We start from the raw sequence: 16,576 nt of genomic DNA, 5'->3' as shown, positions 1-16,576 counted from the left end.
GAAGTGTAACCTCTCCATCCCCTGACCCCTTAGCTTGTCAGCAGCTGCAACAGTAGCAGCGATTTTCTTATCTTATCGCTCACATAACATCTTGCAAACCCGGTGGATCAGCAACCCATTCTCCCCCCCCCCCCCATAACATCTATAGTACTGTACAATGTAAACCATCCTCCAGCATACTGCACTTTCTCCAACACTATGTCATGGAATAGCATAGAGGAGCATGTGCTTTCATTGGGGAGTAAAGGAAAGGAAGTCCATGTATGTGTACTACTGGCAAACATCCATCCTCTTAAATGGAGTGAATGAGAAATAGCTGTGTAACATGGTGAGGACTCTAAGGGGCTCAATAATAGCAGTGAGAGCAGTAAAATCACCTTTGTCACCACTGTGAAGGGTTAATCCAACAAAATCTTACAGGTTTATTAAGAAAATCTTATGAAACGATGGGAACACTTTGAGCAATAGTCATTATAATGTGGAACTTCCGTGAAGACAAGTATAAAAGGCAATCAATTCCAAAAACTTTTCACTCCAATATGTCCTGATATCCCTGTAGTATTTAATGGGAAGATATTGATGTACTCTGACCATCTAAGACATAAGCAATATACTACACACTGAAGATATAAATCAACCTTTAGTGCTTAAGAGTAGCATAAAGCTAAATGTGTAGAAAGGCAAAAAATAATCCTGGAATATTTGCTGAGGAAGGTTCTGCTACATGATACAAAACTTATGTGAGGCCTGTTCTTCTAACAAGCAGAGACAAAGTTAGATTTCCTTCACCCAGCTTAGTCTTATATTGCTATATATTCCTATATTGTCAGATTTTCCATTTATGAGTCAGGTTGATGATGACGCCTGCTGAATCCGTAGCGACAGATATTGTGTCCGTCACTCATTTCTCAGCTTCATCCTATTTAGTTATATCCCTATGGCATCATCCAATGGTCTCCATATTGTAACACCTGGGATCTCAATCATCTTTAACTAAAAGTTCTTTGATGTATACGTCATCAATATAGCGATTACTTTACTTCTCCTGCTTTTATGTTGTTACTTGAATATTACAGCTTTGATGCCAGTCTAATAAATTATTCTTCGAATTCACACTCTGGATGGAAAGAGTTGGCGCACATACCTCACAAGGTGAAATCTGTGTAACTACAACAAAAGAACAACGTGAACTGTCTGCACTTGTCGAGTGACGGGTGAATAAGACAAGTGACAGCAGAAAAAAAAAGCAATGTCAGACTGACTGAAGCCTCTGATCCTACGGACGGACGGCTGAGCCTCTATTTTCTGTACACATCATCCTAACATAAATAAATCATGGAGGATCTTAGAGTGGCTGCAACACATGTCAAGGTGTAACCAGTTCTTAGAACATCACAAGATGCAGAATGCAGGCCGAGGATAGGCCTTTACTAGGAGATCATCATAGGCTGCTGGATACAGAACAGACCCACATCATTTACAATAACAATTTATATTTCAATGTTGAGCCAAGGTCTGAATTTAGAGCTGAGAGATGATACAATTGCTTATAACAGATGACATAGTTTACTAGAGACAGAGCAGAAGACAGAATGTGTTTTAATAAGACACCTTTGTATCAGTCTTAAAGGAGTACTCCGGGAAAAACTGATACATTATGGTATGCCCCCCCCCAATAAAAAAAAAAAATCTCATTGATTGATGTCCAAGAATGGTGATAGCCTAAGGGTGGTATTACACGGGACGATGGGGGCCCAATAATACCTGTAAACGAGCAGCGATCTGCTAGATTGTCGCTCTTTTACTGGGCCTATTACACAGCCCAATAATCGTTTAACAAGGGCTGCAAGGACATCGTTACCAGGTTTAAACTACATCCATTACCTATCCACGCTCCAGGGCTGCTTCTGCATTCCGCTTCTTCACAGGTCCCACGTGTTCTAGCTTCAGAGTGGCCTGTCAGCTGACAGGCCGCTCAGCCAATCACAGGCCGGGGCCGCCGGGGAGCGAGCGGGACCCGGGGAGAAGATCGCAGGAGCTGCCCTGGAACGTGGATAGGTAATGTATATCGTCAGTCGCCGACCACGCACCGCTATTACACATAACGGTGCGCGGTCCGCGCCCGACGAAAATAGGTCAGAACCTATATCAACGATCAACCGATGATCGTTGTCATCGGCTGATCGTTGTATTTATTACATGGAGCGATAATCAGCCGAATCGGGCTGATTTGGCCGATTATTTTTCCGTGTAATAGTACTCTAAGTATTAAAGGGGTTATCCAGCGCAACAAAAACATGGCCACTTTTCTCCCTCTCTTGTCTCCAGTTCAGGTGTTGTTTGCAATTAAGCTCCATTTACTTCAATGGAACTGAGTTTGAAAGCCCACCCAATCTGGAGACAAGAGAGGGGGAAAAGTGGCCATGTTTTTGTAGCGCTGGATAACCCCTTTAACATGGTAGTTCAGGTTAGACTCTTCCGACTCCTGACAGGTGATCCTGTCTGGACTCACCGAATGCTGGGCACATAGTACATAAAAGTGACCAATGCTCTGATGACTGTAAAACTGCAGAAAACCAAACCACATCTAACATTAAAATTTGCAAAAAAAAAGTTGTGCCAGGAGCTTGGTTTTCATCCCCAAGTAGCTAAATGCAAGCCTTACATCAGAGCAAGCTCAATGCAAAGCATCGGATGTAGTGGTATAAAGCATGTCCTTACTGCTGGGGTAGGGGAAGCATGTTATGTGGAGTGATAAGTCCCATAGTCTCATCTGATGGGCCAGGCAATGGTTAAAATGGCCAACGATACAGTTTGGTGGAGGAGGGATAATGCTATGGGGTTGTTTCTCAGGGTTTGAACTTTAGGTTTACCCTTTTTCTTTTTTAGCATGACTTAACCCCAGTCTACAAAGCAAATTCCACAAAGGCATGGTTGGTTGGGTGAGTTTGATGTGGGAGAACATAACTGACCCACACAGAGCTCGGACCTCAACCCCAACCAACACCTTTGGGATGAACTAGGACGGAAATTGTGAGCCAAAGCCTTTCATCCAACATCAATGTCTGACCTCACACATTTTCTGAAGTAATAGTCAAAAAATTCCACAGACATTTGTAAAATCCTGTAGAAAGTCTTCCTAGACAAGTGATAACTGTTACTCCTTCAAAACCAACTCCATATTAATTCCTATAAGTTTAGAATGGGATGCCTTAAGGGGGTACTCCAGCGAATTTCTTTTCTTTTAAATCAACTGGTTTCAAAAAGTTATGGAGATTTGTAATTTGGGTCTATTTGAAAAAAATTTCCAGTCTTCCAGTACTTATCAGCTCCTGTATGCCCTGCAGGAAGTGGTGTATTCTTTCCAGTCTGACCCAGTGCTTTCTGCTGCCACCTCTGTCCATGACAGGAACTATCCAGAGCAGTAGCGGATCCCCATAGAAAACCTCTGCTGCTCTGGACATTCCTGTAATGGACAGAGGTGGCAGCAGAGAGCACTGTGTTAGACTGGAAAGAATCCACCACTTCCTACAGGACACATATTAGCAGATAAGTACTTAATTTGACTTGTGGTGGCGCTTCAGGGAGATAGGTGACTTCCCGTTATAGTATCCCGGCAATGGGAAATTTTGTGATTGTCTTAGTTTTGGAAGAGCTTTCTATGAAGTAAATGCAATGTGTTATTGTGTCTATGGCGGCTGCTCTTTAAAAGAAGACATGGAACCATGAAAATATGAGCCAGTAAAGTGTCAGCACGAATAGACTTCAGCAGAAGTGAAATATTTGTAATTTCTAATGAGAAGACTGGAGGGTTTGCCAAGATTAAAGACAGTCTGTACTCTGAGGAATTTATACACAGTGTGGTCTCACCAAGGTAGTTGTCATCTTCCGGCTTCCCTGAGTAGCTGTGCTGCCGCACGTCAATGTTAGTAGCACCGGCTGGAATACGAACCACGGTATTGTAGCCTGAGAAGCACAAAGGATGAAGTGCACGGTTAGTTCAGATTAATAGACAGGATGTTCATTACAAAGGCGGCACAGGTTACACTTCTGCCAAATGCATGTAGCATCACTTCAAAACACAACTTTCTATGTTTACTAAGAACAAAGGAAGAAAAGCATGGCCGCTCAGTATGTTATGCTTAGATGACAAAGCCAATCCATGCAGTTGTGTCTGAGATGTCTCTATTACAGTCTATTATATCGTAATCCTTTTGCAAATTTTGGATTGTCTCCTCTCATTGTCTTGAGCTGCTATGAGCTATGAGTTCTGATACCTGTTCCAAGATGTTTAAAGGAGAAGTCCCATGACATAAAAAAAGCAGGAAGGCAGGGGGTGCGGGAACATGATAAAGCTTACTTACTTGTGCCCCGTAGTGCTGCTCCTGGGTGCAGCTGACAGCCGCTGCCCTTCTGCAGCTCTTCCAGCTGCAACATCAAGTACCCGGCTTAGCGGTTGTCCACTCAGCCAGAGTCTGGGGCGGGACACCTCCTCAGTTACTGACTGACTGAGTGGGCAATTACTCAGCTGGGCTGTGACGTTACAGCTGCAAGTGCCGGGTAAGTGAAAAACCCAGATTCCAGCCAAAAATGACATCCATCATTACTATGGAAGCATGGGGACAGATAAGTATAGTAGTTTATTAAGTTTCCGCACCCCCCTGCCTTGCTTTTTTTTATTTTCATGGGATTTTCCATTTAATGACTCTGACCCACATAAAACAATTAAAGGAGAACTCTAACAGTGATATATCAGCATAAAGGTGAAAATGTGATGGAATATCGCTGGAATATACCATCTCTTAATGCTATATGATTGCTAGGATGCTCCCCAATCCTCTGAATGATGGGCACAGTGCCAGCTAATTTCTGAGGCTTAATGGTTTTCTCTGCACACTACCTCTAACATCTACTTGCTGTGCAGGAGAATGCAGCCCTTTTCCCTTGGTTTCTATGCCTTAGTTTTTGGGCCATGGCTGATAATGAAGTGATAAGCTAGTCTCACTGGATCCTAGCATGGAAATTTCTCTCTAGAGAAAAACTGGAGCACCTTGCAGGGCCAGACAGAATTATTTTTTTCAAGTATTGCAGCAACAAACCTACAAACTAAGAGGGAGATTTATCAAACATGGTGCAAAGTGAAACTGCCTCAGTTGCCCCTAGCAACCAATCAGATTCCACTTTTCATTCCTCACAGACTCTTTGAAAAACGAAAGGTGGAATCTAATTGGTTGCTAGGGGCAACTGAGCCAGTTTCACTTTACACCATGTTTGATAAATCTCCCCCTAAGGGTATCTTCACACACACCGTATCGCAGTGAATTTTTTGCTGCAGATACGCAGAAGATTTTATGTAAATAACTGAACACAGCATCAAATCTGCTGCAGATCTGCTGCACGTCGGTCGTGTGTGTTAGCACCCTACTGTCTGTGCTATTATCACTATGAAACAGTCAGCAGCTTCACAGCGAGTTTCCCTTGAAAGTGAGTGAGTTTCCCTTGAAAGTGGGTTTAGGCAACCACAAATATGGCCACATTTTAGTATCCATAGTATTGGCATAACACCCAGATACTTGCAGTTCTACTGAGTTGAACTTTAATTTACCCTAAGGTTATGTGGTAATGTGAGTTTATTATTGTTTATATTGTGGTTTATTAGAAGGGGGCTGGCTCTTGCAGATACCATTACAATGTGGCCAAATTGGCCAGATTTTGTCATTTTGTGCAACCCATCTTTTCCCCATACTGCACTTTACCTAAGCAGCAGACATGTTCCAGTCTTGGGACCGGCTAACAATTAAATTAAAACCAGTTAAAACCAGTGGCTGTCATGATATGCGAGGGACAGTAGTCTTACAACACCTGGAAGGACACCAGTTGGAGATCACAGCACTAACCTGCAACTATAAAAGCCTTCTCTGCACAATCTATTTTACTATAGCAGTACCTACCGTAATGAACTATGTTATACGTTCCAGCTATTGTTTTGCAGGATGAATTGTCTCCACCACAAACGCCACATTTATCTCTTCTGGCTTTCGAGTTTAGGACGTGATCACAACCAGCTTGCTTTAAAAAAAGATATTGAAAAGATCCATGAAAAAAAAGAATTGGGCTACAATGAAACATCATCCTTGTGGCTGGTTACAATAAAACTTGTAAAACTTGTCGACTATATATATTATGCCTAGTGAAGGGCCTGAGGGGACGGGACATGATACAGGGGTCCTTTATTTGGTGTTCTTTGAATCCCAATAAGAAGGGTATGCAGAGCAGCTCTCTTTCTACAAAGGTGGCGCAAAAGAGCTGCTCTGCATATCCCACTTCCCAGAATTCTCCAGTTGAGCACAATTGGCCTGTATGTCTCTGCAAGTATTTGTGATGTTCTCCTCAAGGAGAAACCTAACCCCTTACATATAGTAAAAACACAACACTATCCATTTTGTATTCTGATCAGGATCCTTAAAGTAACATACTCAGCTCCTATCCACAGGATAGGGAATACTATATAGATCAGTTGAGGTTTGAATGCTGGGCTCCACATTCTGCAATGTTCAAAAGTGTCATAAAAAGTCAATGGATCACTGGCCATGCATACATGGTGTGCCCTGCTCATACCAGGGAGCATTGTTTCTTCATTTTGGTAATAGGTTGAGGTCCCAGCAGTCAGACCTGCACACATTTTTTTTCCAGTGGGGCCTAGTAACAATACAGCAGCACTTCTGCAGCTCGACCACGCCTCTTTGACACTTCAGCCTAGAATAAAAACCTTACTTTATGACTTCTAGAAAGGTCCTCAGCTTTAGAAAAAGGTAAAATTTACATTATTGCACCATTCTCTGTCAGCCCATGTAGGTGGCTGATGGTGTGCAGAAGGACAAAGTCACTTTAAGTGCTTAGTCAAAGTGTGACTGAAATGGGTGCAAGGCTTTGGTCTAAGTTTCCTTTTTCAGTCTCTTTGGCGCACTGAAAAATAAGCCCATATGTTTTATTATAATTTAGTAAAAATAAATGGCTTATGCCTCTGTTTGTTTAGTAGACATTTCCTTAAGCCTGTAGATGGCACTGTTGTTACTATCATCCACATCATGGTTTGGTCAGCAACAACAATTGTTCCAAAAGAGCATCAGGTTAAAAACATGAAAAAGAAGCAAATTGCTTGAGTTTAGTCAATGAAATACATCAAAAAGTCCTATAATAATAAACCCTGAGCACCATCTAAAAGTCTCAGTTTTCATTACAGTTCTCCTTTAAATTCTGCAAAAATGACTGTAACATAAACCCAAAGCCATAAATTATCAATCTATTTTTTTTTTAATTTATAAAGATCAACAAGTCTTTTTCTCTAATTTTTCCAACAACTTTCTCCACACTCCACACAGGAGCAAGAGCCAAGTGAATGAAGTACTAGCTTAAGTCATGGCCAGCTCATCAGTGTTGGCAAGTGCCCATAAATTCATGGACGTTTGACCAGTTTCTCTAATTATCTTAGAAGCCGGGGGTCCTACGGCTCTTGTCTATAAAATGGAAGGATGCCAACGGGTTCCTTTGAAAATAGGAAGGATAATTTTATGGCTGCCACAGGCCCATATTTTATGGGCACTACTGATGGCAATATCCAAGTTAAAGGGATAAGATGAAAAATGTTTCAAGACCTTTCTAGCCATTTTTAAAAATAAAAATGAAAAACTGTGCAGGTAGTTTTAAAAATCTTACACCGTTTTGTGACTTCAGCTCCAGTGCAGAGCTATGGCTTCCCATATTTACATAGACCACACACATTGGTCGAATAAATCTTTGGTACACTGCCGAAATGTACAGACAAATGTAGATACTGTAACTATAGGTTTGCATTGGAGCTGTAGACGGAAAATGTAACATAGTTATATGCAAAGCTGATTAAGCTTTTTTTTTTTGTAAATGAATTATATTATAGAGAAAAAATGGTTTAAAGGGTTTATTGAGGCTTAGAAAAACATGTCTGCTTCCTTTCAGAAATAACAACTTCTCTTGTCCTTGTTTAAAGTGACTGTACGCACAATCGAACCCCCCAAACCACTTGTACCTTCAGATGGCTGCTTTTAATCCAAGATCTGTCCTGCGGTCCGTTCGGCAGGTAATGCAGTGATTGTCCTAAAAAACTAATTTCAAACTTGCAGTCCTGTGTTAAAATTTTCGTGGCCTAGAGTACCCATGTCCTAGGATTGCACTGCCTCTACATCCCTCCTCCCCGCCCTCTTCATCATTAGCAATGCCCATAGAACAATTTCTGCTATTCATCACCTGTGTGAACACTGCACATGGGTTGGATAGTTAAGGCCCCTGTGCAGTGTTCGGACAAGTGAACAATAGGAAAAATTCTGCCCAGGGGTGTTCTAATGGTGAGGAAGGCGGGGAGGAGGGATGGAGGGGCGGTGCAAGCCTAAGGCATAGACACTCTAGGCCACGCCAATTTGACACAGAACTGCAAGTTTCAAAGTTGCTTTTTAGGACAATAACTGCATCACCTGCCGAACGGACCACAGGACAGATCTTGGATTAAAAGCAGTTATCTGATGGTACAAGCAGTTTGGGTGGGTCAGATTGTGGGTACAGAGTTGCTTTAAGTGTAATGTTGTAGTTAAGTTCCATTGAAGTAAATGGCGCTGCATTGCAATACCACACACAACCTGAGTACAAGGGTGATGCTGTTTTTGTAAAAAAAAGTATCTGTGATTTTTCTAATAACCCTTGAGGAATTATTCACATAGTATATTAACATTAAAACAACTTAAATACTTAGAAATCTAGCAGCAAATTTACAAACAAGAACAGAAGAAAAATATGTATCATTAGTTATAAAAAAAAAATAATTTCCTTATAGGATACAATGAAACTTCACAGAATGTTATTTGTGATTGACAAAAGGGGTAACTCGCCCTCACGACTGGACATAAGCACAATGGTTCTTTTCAGAGCGACATAACAATACTGGCAAATTTTAAAAGATCATTCAAACAAAAAGAGTGGAAAAGTCGTATGGCATTTTAGCATTTACTACTGTAAGGTTATTGCCTATTATATCTAACAAATGACTATCAAAGGGAAACTCAACAAAAAGTCCCATATTGCCACACTCACTTAATAAAGCTGCAGTGCTGAGGTTCAGGGCCAGCATTACAGTTCCTTACCTCAACATAACATGTGATAGACATGATTAAAGGGATTGTCTAATAAAAATGTCGTTCACATTACATGAACGATCGGCCGTTCCGTGACCCCCGCCGGGTCACGGAATGGCCGGTCTCTGCCCAGATCATCCTGGCTGGTACTTAAAGGGGTTGTCCAGCGAAAAATGTTTTCTTTCAAATCAACTGGTGTCAAAAAGTTTTATAGATTTGTAATTTACTTCTACTGTATTTAAAAATTTCAAGTCTTCCCATACTTACCATAAGCTACTTTATGTCCTGCAGGAAGTGTCGTTTGTTTACATTCAGAAACAGTGCTCTCTGCTGACATCTCTGGCCGAGTCAGGAACTGTCCAGAGCAGCAGCAAATCCCCATAGAAAACCTTTCCTGCTCTGGACAGTTTCTGACTCAGCCAGAGATGTCAGCAGAGAGCACTGTTTCTGAATGTAAAGAAACGACACTTCCTGCAGGACATATAGTAGCTGATAAGTATGGGAAGACTTGACATTTTTAAATAGAAGTTAATTGCAAATCTATATAACTTTCTGACACCAGTTAATTTGAAAGAAATTTTTTTTTTTTGCTGGACAACCCCTTTAAGTACCACATCAGAACCTCCCACAGCACACAATGAAGCAAGCGGCCATAGCCACTAGCTTCATTGTGTGAACTGACAGGGTTTGCTATGGCCGCAATTTATTGAATTGCGGCCGCAGAAAACTGACATGTCAGTTATTTGCGGCACCGCATGGGATCCCGGCCGGAGCATATACGATGTGTATACGCTCCTGACGGGATCCCATAGATCGAAAGGCAGTGTTCACAGGTGCATAAAGTACGGCCGTTGTTGCCGATGGCAACAACGGCCGTACTTATACGTAGTGTGAACCTTATCCTGCATGGTGGGGAAATACATGGATGGCAAAGGTTCCCATTTCCCTAAAAAGCTGCAAAATGTGGGACCTAGGATCATCAGCCGATTATTGTGGCACCTGTAGCTTTTAGGAATCGCAGGAGTGGGACCTCCAACAAATTAGGCTGTTTGATTAAGTTGCCAGTGGCAAAGGAGGCCGGAGGTAAAGGTTAAGTACGGGTGGTTTAGCTTTAAGAGAAAATATTATGTGTGCGCCAAGTGTTTTATTATGAGGAGGTTGGGGTATATAATTTTATGCAATCTCCTATACTTACCTCTTTGTCTTACCAGGAGAACTGGAGGAAACATTTCCTTATTAGCTATATTACCTGTATAATGATACATTTTTTATTGCATATGTTTTTTGCATATTGTCACTGTATATCTGGCGCTGTGTACAATTTTATTACATATATAATGAATTACAGATTGGCTATAATCCTCTAAGCCCAAGAAAAGGGCAATTCTGAAGCCATGGTTCCCTAGAGTTTTCCTCCACAGGGTTTTTTTTTTTATCTCCTGAATACTGAAAGATGACTCTTTGTGAGTTGAGAATTTTCTGTGTTTAGCACCATTTTCATAGTTTATATGTTCATAGCATTAATTTAAAAGTGCAAAAGTCAATTTAATGTAAGAAAATGTTACATGTTGCATGGCATATTTTATAAACTCTCACAGCTATGGTTTAGTGGTTCAGGAGTCAAATGGAAGTTTCAGGTAAGTTATTGAGGACTTATTTTTACTTATAAAGGATGTTAACCCTTATGGTAGTGAACTGGAGTTCTGGAAATTACCAGCCTTAAGCATGTCATAATGGCAACACAATCTGGGGATGGGCATATTGGTTAAGCACAGGAGTAAGGTTTTCCAGTAATTTAGGGTCCTATTCCACGGGCCGAGCAGGGCCCGATCAACGATGTAAACGAGCGCCGATCTGCTAGATCGGTGCTCATTTACTGGGCCTATTTGACGGCCCAACAATCATTAGCGAGGGCTGCAGGGACATTGTTACCGATGTCCTTGCAGCGCTTGTTTCATACATTACCTTTCCAGGCGCAGGTCTTTGCTTTCTCCCGATGCCGCGCGGCAGCATCAGCTTCGGAGCGTCCTGATTGAACTGACAGAACTCTCAGCCAATCACTAGCTGTGGCGTTCCTGGCCAGTGAATGGCTGAGCGCTCTGTCAACTCAGACAGACCGCTCCGAAGCTGATGCTTCCGCACGGGACCAGGAGAAGGAGAAGACATGCGCCTGGACAGGTAATGTATGATGTTTGTGAAATCGATGATTTTAGATTTCAACCTAAAGAACGATCAGCCGATGACACTATCTATCTATCTATCTATTTAGCAAGCTAGAAAAAATGGCAATATCATCCCTTCAATATGCACTTATTCCTTGTTCGAAGTCATTAAGTACACTTCACAAGAACTAAAAAACGGTACAGCACAAATCAAGCTCATAAGTATTTACCCGACACAGTCCTTGCACGCAGATATCATTTGTGTCTGGTCCGCATGAGGTCCCATCGACAACTCTGTCCCTGAGCTGATAATAGGCTGTGCTTCCTGCCACACGGCAGAATAGTTTACAGCGGTCCTTCATTAGAACTGCCGACAGATAGAAATGCTTTGTCAATAACGTTTAAATTCAGCAGAATGAGAAGAGAACACAATTCAGCAGCACTTACTTCCGCTGTACTTAGGCACCCAGCGCACGTTAGGAGGTAGGCCATTGATATTGAAATGTTTCCCATCAAAATCAGAGCACTGCTCCTCTCTGAAATCCTTCTTCTGCTTTGAGCAGGGCTCAGTATTGCAAGACTTAAATTTCATCCTGCGTCCCACGCAGTATTTACCACCATTCTTTGGCCTGGAGAAACAGCAGGTGTTATACAATACAAAATGCTATATTAATCTTTTCTCTTAAATCTTAATAGTGTTGTCTCATCTGAGCAGCTCTTTCATTCGTATATATGGGCACATGGACATTTTCACTGCTCCGCCTTAATGTTGTTTGATCTAAACTACAGGAAAAGAAAGGGGTGCTGGAGACATTAGTAGAAGTGACAGAACAGAATCATTACCATGCACCATATATTCGATGCTTTCAATAGTTTCACCAACTCAACTATTGATTTTTATACATAATAAGTAAAATCGAAATTGATGACATAGAAAGGCAAAGATTCTTACTCAGGTCTGTTGCATTCTCTAATGGCGGTTTTAATCCCACCACTACAAGATCTAGAACAAGCACCGAATGGCTTCCAAGGTCCCCAGGAACCATCGACAACTGTGGCATCACGTTCTTTCGGAATACACCAGCCATACTTGCAGTGCTGTTGCAATAGAAAACACAGAGCTAATATAAATTTAGTATACAATGTCCTCTTTGCATTGACATTGGATTAGATACAGTTCTGGAATCTCCCGCCTAATGTGACTGAACAGGCTCAGTAACAGGCATTCCTACAGGCTCAGTAGCAGAAACATGCGCTGCCACTATAGTATGTATACAACTGGTAGTGCGTTTGAATCGCTAATTCTAAAAACTGAGCAAAGGTTCATATTCTGTAAAGTGCTTAGACCACCTTGGAACTAAAGGTGGGTTTCCTGATACCCTGTATGCAATTTTGACTTCTCACTTTATTATAAGGCCATCAAGCAATGCTTTCTGTATTTGGGATTTCCAACACCTATCCCATAATTCTTTATTACACGTATAGGCAACCACAGAAGAGGAAACTGAGTTTCTATGTCAAAGTCTGAAGTCTCTATTTGGGGGTCTGGTCTCACTCTGAATATATTTAGTAGCCTGCTTTAGAGTCTATTTATTTAGAACATTTAATTTGGAGGTCTGTTTTACCTTAGGGACAGGTGTCAATCAAGCGGCCCTCCAGCTGTCAAAAAAACACAATTCCCATCATGTCAGGTCTAATGTCTGTATTTACTTTAGGATCTGCTGTGATCTATTCTAAACAGTATACCTGTATAATCAGCTCTTGGCTTTCCTCCCTATCTTGGTTCTATGAATGGATGGGGGGGGGGGCAGGACACATCATCAAAATGCCTTGTCCCTTCTCTGGTTGAATTCCGCTACTAGCAGACTCAAGTTCTAAATTGGGAGTGCTCCCCTTAGCTAGATGACTCTGTGTGATTTAATGGCCTCCCGGGTTCCATTGCGTTTTATATCGCTCAAGTCTTTTCAATCATTGTCAGGAGAAAACTGACAGCTCCATCAGTCACTTTAGTAAATGGAAGGTTGAGCTGGAACAATGACTAAGCTAGGGTAATGGTTAGAACATGCAAGAAACTGAATATACATCACTAGATTATGAATCAATAGGCAACATACCAGAACAGCTTATGGTACAGCTCAGGTAGACACATTAAAGTTAACTATTATGAGTACAATATTAATGAACGCCCGTCTCGATGCTGGGAAATAAAGTCTGAGTATTTTAAACTTACTGCAATGTTCAATCAGGGTTTGACTGACTTCCCCAGAGTACCGGATGACCCTGCAGGGCCCAAGCTCTGACACTAGCTTTGGCCCATAATACAGCAGGGACTTAAAGTTCCATTAAAGGCAACCCCATAATAGCTTGGACTGCATATCCCTCACAGGACTGTATCCTGTATTTTGTAAATAATTGCCTGTCACTTTAAATTCATATTTCCATTGCGTGAGAACAGCACCAAACCCCATGCTACAAGCTGACTTTGGAGCCAATCTTTTGCCCCTAGGTCTGTTCCTTATGGAATTATTAAAAAAAACCAAAAACTATTAGACCTTATTGATGCCTTTTGTGTACAATGATAGCAAGTAAGATTATGATGAAGGATCAGCAGCTTGTGACTAGCCCTAATAAGGATCCGTATCTCTGTAACTTGGCTCATGGGCGAAGAGCCAATGAAGAAAATACATATCCAGTGTATGATGAGCAGTGGCATAAAGACAATGAGGGTTGGTGGTCTAAAGTCACTAAGACTGTGCTGGAGATTAGGGGTTCTGGGGCTACATACCGAAATTTGTAACAACAGGGTATGCCTCACTCCCCTCACGGTTTCCATTACACTACAGGGCAAGTGTAGCTTATAGGGGGCAGATTTCTCCTAGTTATTTATTTATTTTTTTTAATGACACTGTAAATGATGATAATGATCATTTTAAACACGAAAACACAGATCATTTTAAAAGCCGTCATTTTTTTTTTTTTTTTTTTAAAGTGTGTGAACATAGCCTATAGATGTCAAAAAGTATAATAAAATAGTAAAGCAAAGAAGAAAATATTTTCTCAGGATTTAAGTCGTGAATGAATCAAGAATCTTTCTGTTTATGAAACTTTATCTTCTAGGACCTGATTCGGTTTCTCATACTTGAATTTTTCTTAACCCAAGCCTCTTGCACCTGAGGGTCAACTTCTAACAATGGTTGTAACTTAATCCTGTTTCACACAGGACATAGACAGAATTTCTATTCCACCTGGGGAATGAAAATTCCTTCCTTATCAACAAGTGCTATTTCAAATTTTATACCAATAATTACACGGAGGACAGGCTTTCTGCTCATGATTGCCCAATTGTGGCTGCCTCTTAGCTGAGAAGTCTGTACCAGACGGAGCTTTCTAGACTGATCTTGGATAAGTCAGATAATTTCCTCTCTCACTCTAGCTCATGTCTGTACATATTTTCTTTCTCTTACTGCTTCTTTCTGTGAATGACCCCCTTTTTCTTCATACACACAGCTCCTAGGAAAGCAGTGAAAATAAATATACAACTAATACTCTGCTACCTTGGTCCCCCCACAGCTCCCATTCCAGCACTGTTTGGTCCACAGATTGTCTTGATTGTTTCGATAAGTCTTCTTAGCAGGGCCTGACCATCCAGCCAATCACTGGCCAAAGCATTGTCCTTCTGTCCATGACAGGGACTGTCCACAGCAGTAGAAAATCCCCAAAGAAAACCACTACTGCTCCGGACAGTTCCTGTCACAGACAAAGGTGGCAGCAGGGAGCATGGCGTATCCCTTTAAGGATAGGCTGAGTTTTTTTTAACAGAATTAGAGGACCCCTTTAATATGTAGGGGCACTAATAACTTTGGGTGTTCTGTACTATGTATGATAATGAATAGGGCCATGATATATTGTATGTTATCACATTAAAACATTATAGAGTAAATTACACAAAAATAATAAACCACAACTGTACCAAACAAGCATGTCAGACTTTCTGGATTACTAGAACTTTGTTAATTACCCTGATAAATAGGAAAGAATAAGCTATATCTGATAATGTCCGTCATATATTAAGCAGGAGTCCAGGAGGGTCCAGGAGGTTATATTATTCTTGCCTAGTACCAACCAAAGTCAAGGTTGTTGACATAAACCCTCAATCATTGTCTCCATTTCTACTGTTATCTATTTAATTGTAGACGGAGTCATTTTAAAGCATAACAGCAGGGACGTTTCACCACAATGAGTCTCGGAGATGGTTCCCTGGGTCTGCAATTGGGGAGCAGCGAAGTGTAACTGTGGGAAAAGGGAAAGGGACATGGGAATTCAGAGGCTCTTTGTGTCGGATTTTTACTGCTTCCTGTATGACATCAGCATCTCCATGATGGCTTTTTCATGGTCCGACATATACAAGACCATGTGCCGCAATGACAAAGACCAGTTATTCAGATAATAACACTTAGGAGAAAGTTTTCACCTTTCCAGGCTCACATTCGGTCCCATCCGCCCAAGGGGTGTGTTGGGTTCGGCAGCCTTTGTGAGGCCCCTCCATGTTAATGCACCACAGTCTCCGACACTGCATTTGCTACATGGGTAGAAACGAACACACACACAGTTTATTCCCAGGCAGTTTAATGTATAACACGTAAATGTATCTATTCAGTGAAAATTGCCTACGCTGCACTTTAATAAAACACTTTCTCAGAGCTCGGCTTCATTATTCAAAGAGAGGGACCCACTTTGTACAGCTTTAATGACCCTCGTTCTACCCTCAAACAACCTATTTAAATATGGAACAAAGTTTACATTCACAAAGGGAAATGCTTAAAAACCTGGGAAATGCACATTCACAACGACTCGTACATAACCAACACATTACTGCATGTCACCCTGCAAACAGAGAACAAAATAATCCCAGGGTATAAACTGCAAAGTATGCAAAATGCATAATTTATATTATAAGAATATTGACAGCGACTGAATGAGATGCCTGACAGGAAGCTACTGGGAAATTAGATATTGCTGATGTATGAGTGAGTTTAGGCCTCATGCACATGGCTGTATGATTTCATAGAAGCTTCAAGTTGAATGGGGATCTAATTCTGGACCCAGAGAGGTCAATGGGTCATATAGAATTTTCATATTTAGGTTCATATGATGCTGATCATATAATGATCATTAGCAAGGACCTGTCTATATAGCCGATAGCGCATGAGGCCTAGTGCAAGGGTGTAGCTATAGCAAATTCAGAGCTTATTA

General features: G+C 41.3%; 1 protein-coding gene across 2 annotated transcripts in view; it reads right to left on the bottom strand.

Annotated features, from left to right (window-relative positions):
* The window catches only part of ADAMTS9 (ADAM metallopeptidase with thrombospondin type 1 motif 9), a 187,263-nt gene that overhangs the window by 109,277 nt on the left and 61,410 nt on the right, over positions 1-16,576 (bottom strand). For both annotated transcript variants that reach the window (XR_011362637.1, XM_069966925.1), the window contains exons 11-16: positions 15,795-15,902; positions 12,276-12,421; positions 11,771-11,952; positions 11,554-11,690; positions 5,952-6,069; positions 3,871-3,966 (exon numbers count right to left, since the gene is read on the bottom strand). Coding sequence is in view for 1 of the 2 variants with exons in the window: in XM_069966925.1 (XP_069823026.1) it covers positions 3,871-3,966; positions 5,952-6,069; positions 11,554-11,690; positions 11,771-11,952; positions 12,276-12,421; positions 15,795-15,902 (787 nt within the window). In the remaining variant the exon portion in view is untranslated. The remainder of the gene's footprint in view (positions 1-3,870; positions 3,967-5,951; positions 6,070-11,553; positions 11,691-11,770; positions 11,953-12,275; positions 12,422-15,794; positions 15,903-16,576) is intronic.

This window comes from Dendropsophus ebraccatus, chromosome 4 (assembly GCF_027789765.1).
Source record: "Dendropsophus ebraccatus isolate aDenEbr1 chromosome 4, aDenEbr1.pat, whole genome shotgun sequence".
NCBI classification, from domain to species: domain Eukaryota; kingdom Metazoa; phylum Chordata; class Amphibia; order Anura; family Hylidae; genus Dendropsophus; species Dendropsophus ebraccatus.
The sequence above is the reverse complement of the archived record's forward strand: the minus strand, read 5'-3'. Positions and strand labels throughout refer to the sequence as shown.